The 16,428-nt window shown below is 44.4% G+C and overlaps 2 protein-coding genes across 2 annotated transcripts; both read right to left on the reverse strand.

Moving 5' to 3' along the window:
- Positions 1-11,209: 11,209 nt before the first annotated feature.
- LOC145089656 (uncharacterized) lies at positions 11,210-12,439 on the reverse strand. The gene is made up of 2 exons (XM_079028064.1): positions 12,212-12,439; positions 11,210-12,109 (listed from the first exon to the last, which is right to left on the reverse strand). The coding sequence occupies exons 1-2, from the start codon at positions 12,437-12,439 to the stop codon at positions 11,210-11,212; spliced, it is 1,128 nt and encodes a 375-aa protein (XP_078884190.1).
- A 918-nt stretch (positions 12,440-13,357) lies between these two features.
- LOC145089657 (uncharacterized) lies at positions 13,358-14,800 on the reverse strand. The gene has a single exon (XM_079028066.1). The coding sequence runs from the start codon at positions 14,798-14,800 to the stop codon at positions 13,358-13,360; it is 1,443 nt and encodes a 480-aa protein (XP_078884192.1).
- Positions 14,801-16,428: the final 1,628 nt, after the last annotated feature.

Raw genomic sequence — 16,428 nt, forward strand, 5'->3', positions numbered from 1 at the left:
GGAGACTTATCGAAGTATCACATAACAAAAATTTGTACTTCAGTAAGAAAGTCAAGAGTGTTGATTTCTAGAAGCTCAATTGATTTCTGGATACATGTCAAAGCTAGTGGAGCATAACTGTTATGCTAAGTATTGCATGTTGACAATATTGTTCGTAGGAAACAAAGAGTTTTCAATGTGCAAGTTGCAAAGTTTGAAAAAATTGTTTCGATATGATAGACTTATGGGATAAGGTACTCATACTTCGTTTCGAATCTAAAAGATTAGATCGAATAATTTAATAGAATTTAGTCATAGACGTATGTGAATATCATGTTGAAATGGCTCAACATAGGAGATTCAATATATGGAATATTATAGCAAGAGATTGAACATATATGAAATTTTTATGCGAGACAAAATGAATCAAGTCCCATATGTTTCGAATATAGGATCGATAACATATGGTATAATATTCACTTATCCTAATTTTTCAAATACTCAGAAAATTATGAGAAAAAGGACTAGAATTTTATGACTAAGGTCGTTAAACAACTGACAAGAGCATTATGAGGTTTACTAGAAAATTGGTTGCTTGTGGACAGTTGGCAGTATGATATTGTTTGGGAGGACCATAGTGACATGTTTTAGATTGAGATGATTTCTGGTCAAACTTGATGGTCAAATGGGCATATGGAAAAGTTTCCATGATGGGGAGTTGATTATTAACTCTACATGTGAGTTGAAAACATTAATGCAAGAGACGTGTTCAAAAAGTGAGCCTTGATTTTGAAACTTCATTACCATGAAATTATTCTAGTAACAAAGTTCCAATGGGACATCCAATGATATTGTTTGCTCAGTCTTTGTGACTTTGAAGACTCGACATCAGAGAAGGTCAATGCATGTAAGGTTGGAATTCTAATACATTTTAGACGGTGAAAAGAATTTGAAATTGTGAAATGAGCATCATTGGAATAATATCCAGTTAATCTGTTCACAAATGAAGAACCATAGAAGGGCATAGTATACATGTTCATGACATGTCATGGCCGATGTTATTTAATTTGAATGGTTAGTTGATTAGTTGAAACATTATACAATGAATAAAGTGGTAATTACTATGGTGATTAAATAATATAGATTATTTATATTCGATAGATTTGAGACCATGATTAATTAGTTTATTATTGTGCTTCACTTTGCATGTTTTACTTTCCAAATAATTTAATTGTTCAAACTCCACAGTCACTCATACTTTGGGAAGTAAGTAGTGTATTGTAGTGAGTTAAGACTATCATGAATTGGATTGTAGATTTTCTAAGGGAGTTAGACATAACAATTGTTTTGCTACAACATTCACGAGTACTTAGAAATGGAGATTTAAGTATTAGACTAACCCACGCTCAGAGAATTACTTCATGGATTATATCACGAGTAATTATGAGACAATAATATCTTATATTCTTAAAACTGAGATATATGAATTATATTTTACAAGTTGGTTGTACATTGGTATTGCGAAAACTCATTGGTAACATGATGTTATAAAACGTAGTGTCATGTGCGATTTGGTGAGTAAAAGATACAAGTATATGAGTCAAGTCGTATTCGTTCATTTTGCCTTAACGGGAAAAGCGATATCCGTGGGCCTCTCGGTGATTTGGTGTTGACTTATAGTGTTGGTCCCAGTCAGGTCTCAAGTGACGTGTTCAATTTGCAATCTTATGTCATCACCACAAATCAGGAAATCGGGAAACAAAACTTGGACAATAAGATTGATTATAATCCATGTATTATATTCGTATAACATCTAGAAGAACATAGGAATATTTGATCACTTATCTTAGGACCAATATCTGTTAATTTCAGAGTTAGGCAATTGTTATGGAAGCACTCTTTACTATTTAATTTAGAAGTTAAACCAATAATTTAGTTTTAAGCTTATCCAATTGGGAGACTATTAGATTAGGTGTATAATCCAATAACTAAATTAGTATAATCTTGAATTATTAGCAAAGTCCTTTTGGGTTGCCCTCAAACCTAGTAATTGAATAGGATGGGAGTGAGAGAGAGAAAGAGAGAAAGAAAGAGACTGGTTGTTTAAAGTGCAAGGGTTAAAGTGTAATTGTTCAATAGTTGAACAAGAGAGAGTCTAAAACCTTCCTTGGAAGGTGGTGGATGAATTATAGGTTATTCTAGGGCATCTGGAATATTCCTTGCAAATAAATTGTAACACCCAAAAATTTCAAGACAATTTTGAACTTTTAAAACACTTCAAACCATTAAAATCATTACAACTTTGTTTTCAAAATGTATATTATCAGAGTTTTCCCAGAAACATAAACAAATCATGAGGAGCTGTACGATCATGCCTTCTCCTTGCCGCGATACCCTGATGTACCTAAAATAATAAAGTGAAACTGTAAGCCTGAAAGCTTAGTGAGTTCCCCCAAAATACCAACCTCATATAACCATAATCATATCACATCCACAAATACTAATCAGCATGCATAATGAGACTTCAGCCTCACTAGACCGCCTTGTAGGGCCTACAGCCTATCTGGACCGCTCCCGAGCCTTCGGCATGACTGGACTGCCTCGTAGGGCCTACAGCCTATCCGGACCGCTCACTGGGTATGTTGGCCTTCAGCACAAAGCAGGACCGCCTCAACCCAACCCCAATCAAACAAACATGTGCACATAAATATCATACGCTAGCTCATATCATATAACAGTCAAACCAATCTAACAGATCACTAATCATAGAAACATCCCAATAATCGGGATACAGACCTAACTGATCACTAACACAACATCATCCTATAATCAGACACTGACCTACCAGGTCGCTACACATAAGCATATCACCACCCTAACTACCAGGATGTAATCAATAAACATATCTTGCCATAACCGAATAAAAGCCATAAAGGGTCGACCTTGGTGCCTTAGACCCTATTGATATAGTGAGGATAAGTCACCTCACAAGTAGTGCTGAAGTACTGCAAATCTCGGACTGATGTCTCCTCGGAATCCCACACTATCACACCATAAATAATAAGTTAACACCCATCATGACCTTCTTGACTAAATGCCCCCACCATGCTCATATTTTCCCAAAATACCCCAGAAGTCCAATAGTCAACTGTGACAACCCGAAAAATTTTTGCTTTAAAAGCCAGTCCAAGCAACCTTAAGTCAGACTCACTCCTGCTAACATTTGGAATTGTTTAGAATCTATTTGAGTGTTCTGAGCCCAACACACTCAAGGAATGAGTGCTAGGAAGTACCAGCTAGAACCACTGAACAATGATCGAGCCTAAAACACCAACACCATGAGTTCACGGCCACCACATTGGAGTTTACGGTCGTAAACTCCATGTGGGAAACTCACCCCATATATACAAAGTTTTACCATTTCTTTCATTCTTTCCTTCTTTGGCCGATTTTTCTCCATTCTCTCTCAAGTACCAACCAACTTTCCATCCTTAGATCATCAAAAGTGTAAGTGTTCTATACCTTTATTAGTTGATACACCTTATTAACTAGCTTCATACATTGATTTCATCCATGAAAATCGTGTTTGGTTAGATCTTCAAGAAACACCTAGAACACACACTAGTGTTCTTGGACCTTAAACACCCAATCAAGCTTCTATCTTGTAAGTACACTTGTCCTAGCTTGTTCTGTAGTTGATTGAACTTGTTTACACTTAGAAAACACCAAGAAATCATAAGATCAAAGATTTTTATGGCCAAGACATGTTCTTGGGCCGTAAACCCTTATAAGTGGGGCAAAGTGCACCCCAGTCCCTTCCTAAGTCTTGGACACTAGTCTAGATCACTTCCTTGAAGTGTTTAGGACCTTAAACATCAAACAAACCAAGTCCACATAGAGTTTATGGCCGTAAACTCATAAGGAAATGGTCCTTAGGCCGTAAACTCTATAAGGTGGTGATATTGTGCCCCTAATGCTTCCTAAGGATTGGACTTGAACATAGAATGCTTACTCTTGACTTATAAGACCTTAAATCACCAAATGGCACTTAGTACCATGATTTTACGGTCGTAAACTCATGGGGTAAATGACCATAGGCCGTAAACTCCATAAGGAGTGGTCCTTGGGCCGTAAATTCCAATGCCATGCCATGCAACCTTTAGATGCAACCCTTTGGTACCTTTAGCACCAGAATCAAAGTGTTTTCATGTCCTAGTTATTATATCAATCACATGTGATTAATAACTAGCATACAAATGGATTTACTACACTTTTAGCTGTTTTACTCAGTATACTACTTCAAAATGACTTCTCAAAACGTTTTTACATGTTAAACTCTTTATCAAACTGTCTTACATATTGTATCTTTCCTTTCAAACTCTATTATAGTTGTGTTTCAAAAAAAGGATTTCTTATACACTAAACTGTTCCTATCAAACAAACTACTTTTAAATTGTTTTATAAATTGACATCAAGTCATCAATTCTTATTTATTAACTTTTCAAAGGTTTTACAAAACTTCTTTTATACTTTTATATTGTCAATTGCATGGCTATATATGTATAGTTATATAAGTAATGTTTAAAGGACTTAGGACTGCTAGCTCGCTTTAATTCCTTTTCCTTGTTTGGATGTGGCCTTAGGGTATCAGTTATTTGTCCGAATATCGTCTAACTATTAGTTATATATTATGTATACATATATAGACATAAACGTCTATCAGTCAATTCAGTACCTTTAGGTAGCAAAGGCATACTTTCGATTATACACATACATTACTAGTAACTATAATAGGTATATTTAGGAGATACTACTTACTATTCCTAGTACAAGGAATCACACAAGAGTCAGTTCATTCATGAGTCTATACAAATATATTACAGACTATATGAAGAGATACTATTACATGGTATATGAAGAGATACTATTACATACTATATGAAGAGATACTATTACATACTATATGAAGAGATACTTCTACATACGATACGGGACTTACCATTCTACACCCGACTGTTAGCTACAATGGGAAAATGCACATCGACGGATGTCTACGGTTGTTCGGTTCGGCAAGTTGCCACACCGTGTTTATCCTAGTACAAAAGGATACGATTTCAATAATTATATTATTTTCCTTATTACCTTTATTTTGTGACACATTCACATAATTGATGAGGTAGATTAGATTTTAATAATAATAGTTGTACAACGGAAAAACCTTCATTTTTGCAGAGGTTCAAACCTTCAAAACAGTCGAGTCTTGGTAGAAGACTACATTTTATACTAGTTGGAAATATGGGATTTTCTAGGGTTTTCATACTTATACAAACTAATTCTTCAAACATTTACAAGTCTTTTCTTTACAGTTTTAGTAATCAATGAGACTAAAATACTTATGAATTCATCAGCTTAAATGCTGATCTACGCTTTCAAAATAACTTGTATTCTCAAGTCACCAGTAGACAGGTACGATGACCAAGTTTTGAGAAGACGGAGCAGTCAAATCTCATCTTTTATTTTGATTACTTATTTTCATGTCTTATTCTGTGAAAGGACACACTTGTATTACAATTATACTATTAATGCAATGGATGATGTTGTTGCTTGTTTACTACTTTACACTGTTATGATACTTTACATGACGTCTTCCGCCCCAGAACGTTTCCGCCGTTCTTGGTTTTGGGGTGTGACAGATTGGTATCAGAGCTTTGTTTATAGTGAATTGAGTATATCAACCCATAAAAGATATACTAACTATAAATACAATGGGATTAAAATACTCTGACCAAGAGTTTATACTTTTAAATAATAAAATATTTAACTAAGTATACATGCCTACATTCATACTAAAATCAGTGCCACAATGACAAAAACAAAAGTATTACGATTGTTGGATATCACAAGTAAGCTCGGGGATGTATGGTCAGTCCTGGGAGTGGCATAGCCTGATCAACTATGCTGGTTCGAGGAGTGATTAGCATATGCCCAAGAATCGACCTGAATATCATCCAATGACACCACTGCTTGCTGATCCATAATGCACTTCCGTGACTGCGAAACGTGGAAAGTGTTGTGGATCCGACTAAGCTCCTCTGGTAGCTCTAACCTGTAAGCCACCTTGCCAAACCTGGAAATGATCCTGAATGACCCAATGTAACGGGGACCCAATTTCCCCCTCTTCCTGAAGCAAATCACACCCTTACAGGGTGAGACCTTCAGGAGTACCATATCACCCACCTGAAATTCTAACTCAGATCGTCGTTTGTCGATGTAACTCTTCTGCCGACTTTGAGCGGTTTGCAATCGCTGACTGATGGAACCTTGTACCCCGTAAGACCTTGTTTCTGCTTCAGTTGAATTCTTCTTGGTTGCCTAGTCACCGCTGTAAGATCACAGAGAACGAGGGTCGTCAGCCGCTATCCGGGAGGAGCTCCTGGAAGAACGCTCCGACGGTCAAGTTAGATTATGATTTAGGGTTTGTGTATGTGTTCTCCAGAAGGGCCAGAGAACTTACCTCGCTAGTCTGAGAATGCATCCTTTTATACCTAGCGCTCCTGTCTGGTCCGTACCAGACATGATCGCTTTTTGGGGAGACAGGATCAGAGGCGCTGATTGGAGGGTTGTGCGCCCTCAACCGCTAGAGCGCTCTCATTGGCTCCGACGGTAATGCTCTGATCCCACTGTTTGTCTCCTGACCATACCTTTTGTCTTGGAGCAAGGAGCGTCACTTGGCGAGCGCGAGCCTTCCGCCTGGGCGTTCCGCTCCCGGGGGCACCAGCGGGCGCTGAGCCTTCTGAGCTGGGCCTGGCTGGTGTGCCCGGCTCTAGGGCTTGGACGCGGCTCTGCTGTGCTGCCCTAGGCACACCATCAAGTCCCCCAGTCCAGTAGTCGTAGCGTTGCAGTGCTAGTTACGGCGTTCTAGACTTAATTGATTGACGCGTGTTCGTTTTCCTCTACCCGCCACTTCGTTTTTAATGGCGACGTGACTGCGCATGAATGTTGGCCGTTACATCATTACATCATACATTTAAATGTCCCGCCTCTTCCCCTTCTTTAAGAGGGTATCTGCACAATTTCTTTCGCTTCACCTGTTCTTCCTTTTCTCTTCGTGCTCATTCTTCTTTCCCTCTCATGGCTAACCTTCCCGGAATCGTCCCTTCTGCTACCGAGTATCGACAATTGGAGGCCACATATGGCTTATCCTCCTTAGAAGGTGTGGAATTTCCTTCCCCTGGCTCTAGCATCTCTTCCCCTCCTCTTGGAAAAATTGGGGTTTTCCTGAAAACCTTGGACGCTGGTATACGATTTCCCCTAACGGACTTTCAGGAGGAAGTCCTTCAGAAGGATGGCCGTAGTCTTCAGATGTTGACCCCTAATGTTGTCAACAAAGTGGTTTCCTTCGAGATGATCTGTAGGGAAAACGGGTACCTTCCCGACTACTTTGTCTTCAAGTTCTTCTTTCGATTCTGCATCACCGGAGATAAATGTACCTTCTCAGTCCGGTGAGGAGGACACGCCTTAGGTCCCGATGGGTGTACCCCCAAGAACTGGCAGGACAAGTGGTTATGGGTGAACCAGGAGCTGGTTGGAAGTGGCCGCTATCGTGCCAATGCATTCGTTGATACCATTCCTAAGCTTTTCCCCCACAACCAGGGTGTCGCCGATTATCTGAAGAGTGTGCAGGTATCCGTCGAAGATTACTCTGAGGCGCTTCTTTCTGGTGTGGGGATGAGTCCTTCTTGGAGGCGACGTGGCAAGATGGCGGTGTTCTTCTCCGTCGTTGATGGTCACTGTAGTATCTTCCCCCTTTTCTTTTCTTGTTTCTCCTTGTTGCTTCTATGTTTTTAATATCTCCATTCTGCTTTCCCCCAGACACTGAGTCTTCTTTGTCTATGGATGAGGTGCTACGTAAGCGCTATCGGGGCAAACTGGAGTTTCGTGAGGTAGACCTGGTCGATACCCTTCCCCCTCCTCGTCGGGCAGACCGACTTGCTCTGACCACTGCTCCTCCTGTTCCTCCAGTAAGCTCATCGGTGTCCAAGGAGGATCCGCTGCGTGCTCTCCCTATCTCCTCTATCATGCCCCTGGGTGACGCTCCCTCTTCCTCCCTGGAGGACAGTGAAGATAGCAAAGAAGGTTTCATTGCTAATGTTCGGCGGATGCAGGCGAAACGGAAAGCTATGCAAGCCATGGGCGAGCCGGTTACTGGCGCTCCCCCTTCCACCAAGAGAGTGCATGCTAGGCGCAACTTTTCTCGCCTGCTGAGTTCGATGAGTTCCGCACCAGTGAGTTCCACATCCACCGGCGTGGTTGTGATTCCAAATGATGACGCGCAACAGTCTGAGGGAGTCGACAGGGCGACTGAACAACCCGTTATTTCATATTTTTCTTCCATTCCTTCTCCAACTATTCTGTTTGCTCCCTCCAAGCTTTCCCCGGTGAAAGGCTTTAGCCCCCATGGGCCGGTTACAGTTTCCAATGACGGTGGCCCTGGTGATGGTGCTTCTGGGTCTACAGTCTTTGTGCCATCTGGGGATCTTCGCGATGATCCTCATCTTTCTGTTCATGCCAATTCTCTGGAATTCTCGCGCCACGCCTTCCCTCCAGCTGCAGTTGAGGATATGGAGGCGATGGGTAATCTTGCCCTTGCTCACAATATGGCTTACGCTGCTGCACATGCCATGTTTTATCTTGTTGCAGGTTCACGGCGTATCCACACCCTTGGTGAGGTGGAGGCCACACATGCCACCTATGGATCGTGTGTGGCTAGTTTGGAGCATCGTCTGAATGAGCTTGGTGATGATCTTCGCTCTTCTGAGAAGAAATATGAGTTGCTAGCATCCGAGAAGAACATTATTGACGAGGCTAGGGATGCATTGGAAATCAAGGTCGATTCTCTCACACAAATGAATGAAGGCTTAATGATCCAGGTTGAAAGTCTTGAGCGTGATGTTGTCGATCGCGGCAAGCTTGTATCGTCACTGCAGTCAGATGTGGATGTTGTTCGGCAAGACGTGGATTGGTTGTTGCATGTTGGCGTTGTTCGTATTGTTGATAAACTGATAGAGTATCCTGATTTTACCAACACCATCAGTCTTATTCGCCATGCTGCGTACATGGCTGGGGTCGGGTCTGTTCAGAAGACTTCAGGTGGCAGTGGGAGCGCGGGGGGGGGGGGGGGGGGTTGTTGGTGCGTTGTCTGTTGGTCCCGTGGTTAGTATAATTGATTTTGTTTTGTCCTTCGCTAGTATGGATCATGCGAGTATGTTAGGTTTGGGGGAGGTGGGTATTGAAGGTTTGCGGGAGTTATGCTCCTTTGGTGGTTCTGAGGGTACGCCTGAGAGTACTGTGGGTCATGAGATGGTATTGGTGACGGGTGTTGATATGGAAGGTGATGGTAAGGATCACGGGTCTGGGGCAAGTGTTGGTGATGGTAACGTTAGTGAAGTGGTTATGGGTGATTGAGAAAGCGATGGTAGGGCGATTGGACAAAATGCTGGAAAGAGTGTTGGGGTGGAGGCTGTGGCGGGTGAGAAGGATGTTCGTGGGGATGGTCTGGAGTCGTAAGGTTTCTTTTTTCTGTAGGTTTAGTATTTTATGTTTTGCCGTGTAATTTTTGAACTTCTAAAACAATATTTCGCTTTCTTGGATGTAAGTTTGGCCTGTTTTAGGCATTATCAATTGCCTGCTTGTTTTGTTTTGTTTTTTGGCTTGCTCGTTTACTGCACATTATTCAGGATACACAGCGCCTTGATGCGTCGGGCACTTTTTTTTACCCTTGCTACCAGTGGCACACTAAGTGTCTATATTGGACGCACTTAGCATCCATGATTGGGTTTCGCATGTGATCATTCAGTCATTAGACTAATACACTAAGTATATGAAGATCTGCAATTGCATTGTCATTTCATTAACCGCGGGTTTTTTGAATACACTAAGTGTTGAACTCATGACGCTTAGCATGGTATTTTTAAATACACTAAGTATTGGACTCATGTCTCTTAGCATGGAATTATATACACACTAAGTATCGAACTCATGTCTCTTAGCATGGAATTTTAAATACACTAAGTACTGAACTCATGTCTCTTAGCATGAACAAATATGCTCTAAGTATTCAGGGTACGATACGCTCAATGAGACGTCAACCAACTGTGTTGCCTCCTTTTCTTCCCTTGCCTTAGAAGAAATATTTCTTTAAGTTTCTAGCATTCCATGTTCTTGGAATGGGCCTTCCTTCCATTGTCTCCAACACGTATGCACCACTCCTATTTGCCTCCGTGACTCTGTATGGGCCTTCCCATGTTGGGCCCAAATTTCCTTGAGGTTGGGCTCGGCTTGCTTCGTTTTTCCTCAAAATATATTCGCCGACTTTGAAGGCCTTCTCCTTTACCCTTTGGTTGTAATATCTTTCTGTTGCATGTTTATACGCGGCTTGGCGTACACTCGATTCTTCACGCTTCTCCTCTAGGATATCTAAGTTTATCCTCAGGTCTTTTACGTTGCTTTCCTCATCTTTGTTGGCCGCCCTCAGTGTGTTCACTGCTACCTCCATGGGAAGCATGGCTTCTGTTCCATACGTCAAGCTGAAAGGGGTTTCCTTTATTCTTTTCCGTGACGTAGTTCTGTATGACCACAGCACCATTGGTATCTCTTCTGCCCAATTCCCCTTTGCTTTGCCCAACCTCTTCTTAATCCCATTGACAATGGTTCGGTTGGACACCTCCGTTTGGCCGTTCGCTTGAGGATGTGCCACCGATGTGAAGTGTTGGCTTATCCCTTTGGCGGTGCACCAATCTCTGAACGGGTTCTCAGCAAACTGCAAGCCATTTTCGCTGATGAGAACCTTAGGTGTTCCGAATCTTGTCATGATGTTTTTCCATACGAATTTTATCATGTGCTTCCCAGATATGCACGCCAGAGGCTCAACTTCAATCCACTTTGTGAAGTAGTCCACAGCTACCACCATGTACTTTAGTTTCCCTGGTGCTTCTGGGAATGGACCCACTATATCTATGCCCCACTGGTAGAAAGGCCATGGGCTGGATATGTTGCTTAGCGGGGCCGAGGGGTTCGCCTGGACTGGGGCATAAGACTGACATTCCCCACATTACCTGGTTACTTCTATCACATCCTGCTGTATCATTGGCCAGTATATCCCCATTCGTAACACCTTGCCCGTCAAGGCTCTCGCCCCTTCGTGTGCACCCACCTGTCCAGAGTGTGCCTCCTACAATATCTCTACCCCCTTGGCCTGATCCACACATTTTAACCATGGAGACGTGAACCCCTTCTTGTACAATTCTCCATTCACCATTGCGTATGAGGGCGCCTTTATACGTATTTTCCTGGCTTCATCATGATCGTCCGGCAACACTCCTCTTTGGAGGTATTCCCGGTACGGTGTCATCCATGTGGGTCCAGCGGGGGTTAGGGTGTTCACTTGTTGTTCATCTATACTCCTTTCTCGAAGTACCTCTACTAAAACTTTCTTTGATAGGTGGTCAAAGCATGTGGACGCCAGCTTACTCAAAGTGTCTGCCCTCTTGTTTTCGCTTCTGGGTATCTGCTTGATTGTAAACCGGCCGAATGATCCTACTAGCTGTTTCACTATCTTTACATATTTTCCCATTCTTTGATCTCTTATCTCGAAACTTCCATTGACTTGGTTTGCTGCTAACCTCGAGTCGGTTAAGGCTGTTACGGCTTTCGCACCCATCTGCTTGGCTAACCGTAATCCTGCAAGAAGTGCTTCGTACTCCGCTTCGTTGTTTGACGTATGGAAGTCGAAGCGGAGGGCATAGGTTACCTCCTCTCCATCTGGGCTAGTCAGGATCGGCCCCGCCCCCGAGCCTTCCCTGCTGGATGCTCCATCCGTATACAGGGTCCATGAACCATGGTCAGCCGAGGCCTCTTTAACTACCCACACCTTCTCTTTCGTCGGGTTCCTTCCGTCTGGAATCTCCAGTAAGAAGTCGGCCAGCGCCTGCCCTTTAATGCTCTTTCTTGGGCGGTAGTTTATGTCGTGTTCCCCCAACTCAATTGCCCACTTGTCCAGCCGGCCTGACGTCTCTAGCTTGAGCAAGATCTGTTTAATGGGGTAGCTCGTGAGTACCTCGATTTGGTGTGCCTGGAAGTATCGTCTTAGTCGTCTCACGGCGTAGATGAGTGCTAATACCAACTTTTCCAGCGTGGGATAGTTGAGTTATGGTCCTTGCAGCGGTCTACTAACAAAGTACATCGGCCTCTGTTCCCCCACCCTTTCCACAGCCAATACCGAGGATATCGCTTCGCCTGACGTTGAAAGATACACTTGTAATGTTTCTCTAGGGATTGGGGTGGCCAGAGTTGGCAGCTCGTGTAGCGCTTCCTTGATTTTCTGAAGCACCTTTTCTGCCTCATTCGTCCACTTGATGTTGCTCTTCTCAATGCACCCCTTTAAGGTGTGGAACAATGGCATGGCCTTGTCAGCGAATTTCGAAATGAACCTGCTTAGAGCTGTAAGCTTCCCGTTTAGACCCTATGCATCTCGGAGGGAGTTTGGGGTTGGCGTCTCGATGAACTCGTCAACCTTGGTCGGGTTGGGCTGGACACCTTGTCTGGTGACATAGTATCCTAGGAATTGCCCCTCTTCCACTCCAAACGTGCACATGGCTGGGTTTAGCTTCATCTTGACCGCTTCTAATGTTTGGAAAGTTTCCTCAATGTCTTGCAGCATCTTTTCCTCATTCAGGCTTTTAATTACCATATCGTCCACGTACACTTCGATGTTCCTTCGAATTTTCTTAGCGAATATCGAGTCAACCAGACATTGATATGTTGCCCTTGCGTTCTTTAATCCAAAAGGCATCTTAGTGTAGCAGAAAGTGCCATGATCTGTATAGAAGGTTGTTTTCTCTTCGTCTTCCTTGCTCATCAAAATCTGGTGATACCCCTTATATGCGTCCAAAAAGCATTTCAGTTTAAATCCCTGTAGCGATTCTACTCTCTGATCGATCTCCAAGAGGGGGTATCAGTCCTTAGGGCACGCCTTGTTTAGATCGGAGAAGTCTATGCACATGCGCCACGATCCATCCTGTTTGCGAACCATAACTGGGTTCGCAATCCAAGTTGGGAATATTGCCTCCCTTAATATCCCGGCCTCCGTCAGCTTAGTCACTTCTGCATTAATCGCCCTATTACGGTCTCCCCCCTGGACCCTCTTCTTCTACTTAACTTCTTTTACTCCTGGCCTGATCATCAGTTTGTGTTCAGTGACCTTCCTTTCTACTCCCACCATGTCTGTAGGAGTCCATGCGAACACATGTTTATAGTGTTTGAGCAAGTCGACCAACGCTCTTCTCGTGTGATCTGGGTGGTCACATCCAACGCTGATCGGCTAATCAGGGTGTCTTTCATTGATTACTTCCTTCCCCTTTATGGGACTGCCCCTGGGTCTTTTGGACCCTTTGGTTATTTCTACTGGCTTCATGACTGTATAGCATTGCAATTCTTTGGGTGGAGTGGCCAGTATCATGGCCTCGCCTTTTGGTGTGTCGAATTTCATGATCCCATGCATGGTTGATGGTACTGCCCCTAGCTTCAAGAGGTTTGTCCTTCCTAGGATGATATTGTGCTCTGCTGAATGTCGGATGACCACAAAGTCTATCAGGGCAGTTTTCTTTCGCTGCTTGTCATGGCTAGTGATTATCAGGGGAAGATGGATTGTGCCCAGCGGCCACAGGCTATGGCCGGTGAACCCCACCAGTCTACCAGTCGTAGGTCGCAAGTTGTCTTTCCAGCGATCTGGGAGGAGTCGGAAACAATGCTCATAGATGATGTCTGCTGAACTCCCGGCGTCGACATAGACCCTATGGATAGTCACGTCTCTGATAGATGTTTGTATTATCAGCGGGTAGTCACCTCTCCAACCATCCGACCGGGGATCCTGAATGGAGAACGTGAGTGCACGTGCTGAAGGTATAACGGTCGTTTGCTCTCCCCGTTGTTCCTCCCTACTTCTTTTGCTGCGTATCATGAATATCTCCCTGGGTTGAACCCCTTCGTGGGGTGGGCCCTTGGCATTCTCAGCATCAAACTTGGCGCACAGGCTTCGCGCCACCTCCACCAGATCTCCTTTGAGTTGTTTCTCCTCCATCTCCTTCTTTAGTATCGAACAGTTAACCGTATCATGCGTCTTACTTTTGTGGTATTCACAGTACCGACTCTTGGGTGACTTAGCCGGTTGTTGTTTCTCAGACACCGCGTACACTTCTGGGCGACGACCCCATCTGTCGTCTTTAACAAATGGTCGAAAACGCACCGGCGGTCTTCTTGCCTGGCCATAGTGTCTTCCTCCCCCTTGGAAGTCCGTATGACTCGGGTGGTGATGCCTGGTCGTCATGGCATTCAAGTAGGCTTGCTTAGCTGCTTCACCATCCTCCTGCCGTATATATCGCTCTACCCTTTCTTTTAACTCGGCTCGTGTTAAGGGCTTCTTTCCCATGAGTTTTTGCAGCAAAGGGCCTGGAAGGAGTCTCCACGTGAAGGCTTCGGCTATAAGGCCTTCGTCATGCCCTGGTACATCCAGCGTGGCATTTTTGAATCTTGTAAAGTATTCACGCACAGTTTCCCCCTCTCTTTGTTTACAGCCGATAATGGAATGAGAGTCCCCCTTGTATTTGCGTAACTGCATGAAGTTGGTGAGGAAAAGATACTTGAGCTGAGTAAAGTTTGAAATACTGCCTGGCTGTAGCGTTTTGAACCACGTGCCGGCGTTGCCCTCGAGTGTCGTTGGGAAGTATGTGCACCAGAACTTCTCGTTAAGCTTTAGCGACGTCATTGTCCATTCATATGTGTCGATGTGACTGTCCGTGTCGGTGGTTCCATTATACGTTTTGAGTGTCGGGAGTTTTGCGGTATTTGGTATCTCATAATCCAATAGCTCTTTGACGAACGGAGACGTTAGGCTTCGGGAAAAACCATCCTGGTCTGGGATAGTTGACATCCCCTGCTAGTATTGGGAGTTCATACCATGCGGTGGTGGCGTAAGGTAGCCCGGACTTGGTCCATAAAAGGTGTATGGTTGGAATGGTAACTGGAGGGGATAACTAGTGGAGAAAGGGTGTATGGATGTAGCGGGGCTGATCATTACCGGTTGTTTCAAGTTCTTGTTGGCAGGTATAGTCGGTCTGGTCCATGTACCGGCCGTCGGGTAAATGGGTGGTGAGTGGCTCATCATGGTTTGCGCCAACGGTGGTAATAGGGTTGTGGAACTCTGTCCACCCGTCCTCTGAAATGGCGAAGGTGTTGCAAATGGCGGCGGAATGTTGAAAATGTGACTCGACGGGGGTGTTGTCAAGTGGATTGCTCGTGTATGTTGTAGCGACGGCGCGACGAACGGCGGCATCTGAAGCTGTGTAGACAGGAGTAGCTCCACCGGAGCTGTTTCTTGCTGAGGAAATGACGGTTGTGAAACGTTTCCGGCGGCTGTTGTAGAACTTCCTTCGCCCAAAACAGCCCTGCTGGTCGTTGTAGGCGGTGGTGTTTCGTCCAACGTCGTCATGGGACGTATGGGACTAGTTGGTTGTCCCTCGCTACCGTTGAATGCCATTGTTGCTTGTTTTCGTGACTTTTGCTTGTGTTCTTTGTCTCATAAATGGATGGCACCAAATGATGGAACCTTGTCCCCCGTAAGACCTTGCTTCTGCTTCAGTTGAATTCTTCTTGGTTGCCTAGTCACCGCTGCAAGATCACAGAGAACGAGGGCCGTCAGCCGCTTTCCGGGAGGAGCTCCTGGAAGAACGCTCTAACGGTCAAGTTAGAGGATGATTTAGGGTTTGTGTATGCGTTCTCCAGAAGGGCCAGAAAACTTACCTCGCTAGTCTGAGAATGCATCCTTTTATACCTAGCGCTCCTGCCTGTTCCGTACCAGACAAGATCGCTTTTTGGGGAGACAGGATCAGAGGCGCTGATTGGAGGGTCGTGCGCCCTCAACCGATAGAGCGCTCTCATTGGCTACGACGGTAATGCTCTGATCCCACTGTTTGTCTCCTGACCGTACCTTTTACCTTGGAGCAAGGGGCGTCACTTGGCGGGCGCGAGCCTTCCGCCTGGGCGTTCCGCTCCCGGGGGCGCCAGCGGGCGCTGAGCCTGCTGGGCTAGGCCTGGCTGATGTGCCCGGCTCTAGGGCTTGGACGCGGCTCTGCTGTGCTGTCCTAGCCACACCATCACTTCCTAATCTACTGAATCTTCTCGGTAGTCTGCAAGACTACTTTTTTCCTCCCCATCACCCTGTGCCCGACCTCACCCCAACAAATCGGGGTGCGACATCTCCGCCTATACAATAGCTTGAAAGGCAGGGCGCCAATGCTGGAATGATAGTTGTTGTTGTAGGCGAACTCTGCAAGCGGTAGGTGGGAATCCCAACTCCCACCAAAGTCAATGATACACGGCCTCAACATATCCTCG

The sequence above is a fragment of the Lactuca serriola genome, chromosome 2 (assembly GCF_051521515.1).
Source record: "Lactuca serriola cultivar US96UC23 chromosome 2, Lser_US96UC23_V15, whole genome shotgun sequence".
Lineage (NCBI taxonomy): Eukaryota > Viridiplantae > Streptophyta > Magnoliopsida > Asterales > Asteraceae > Lactuca > Lactuca serriola.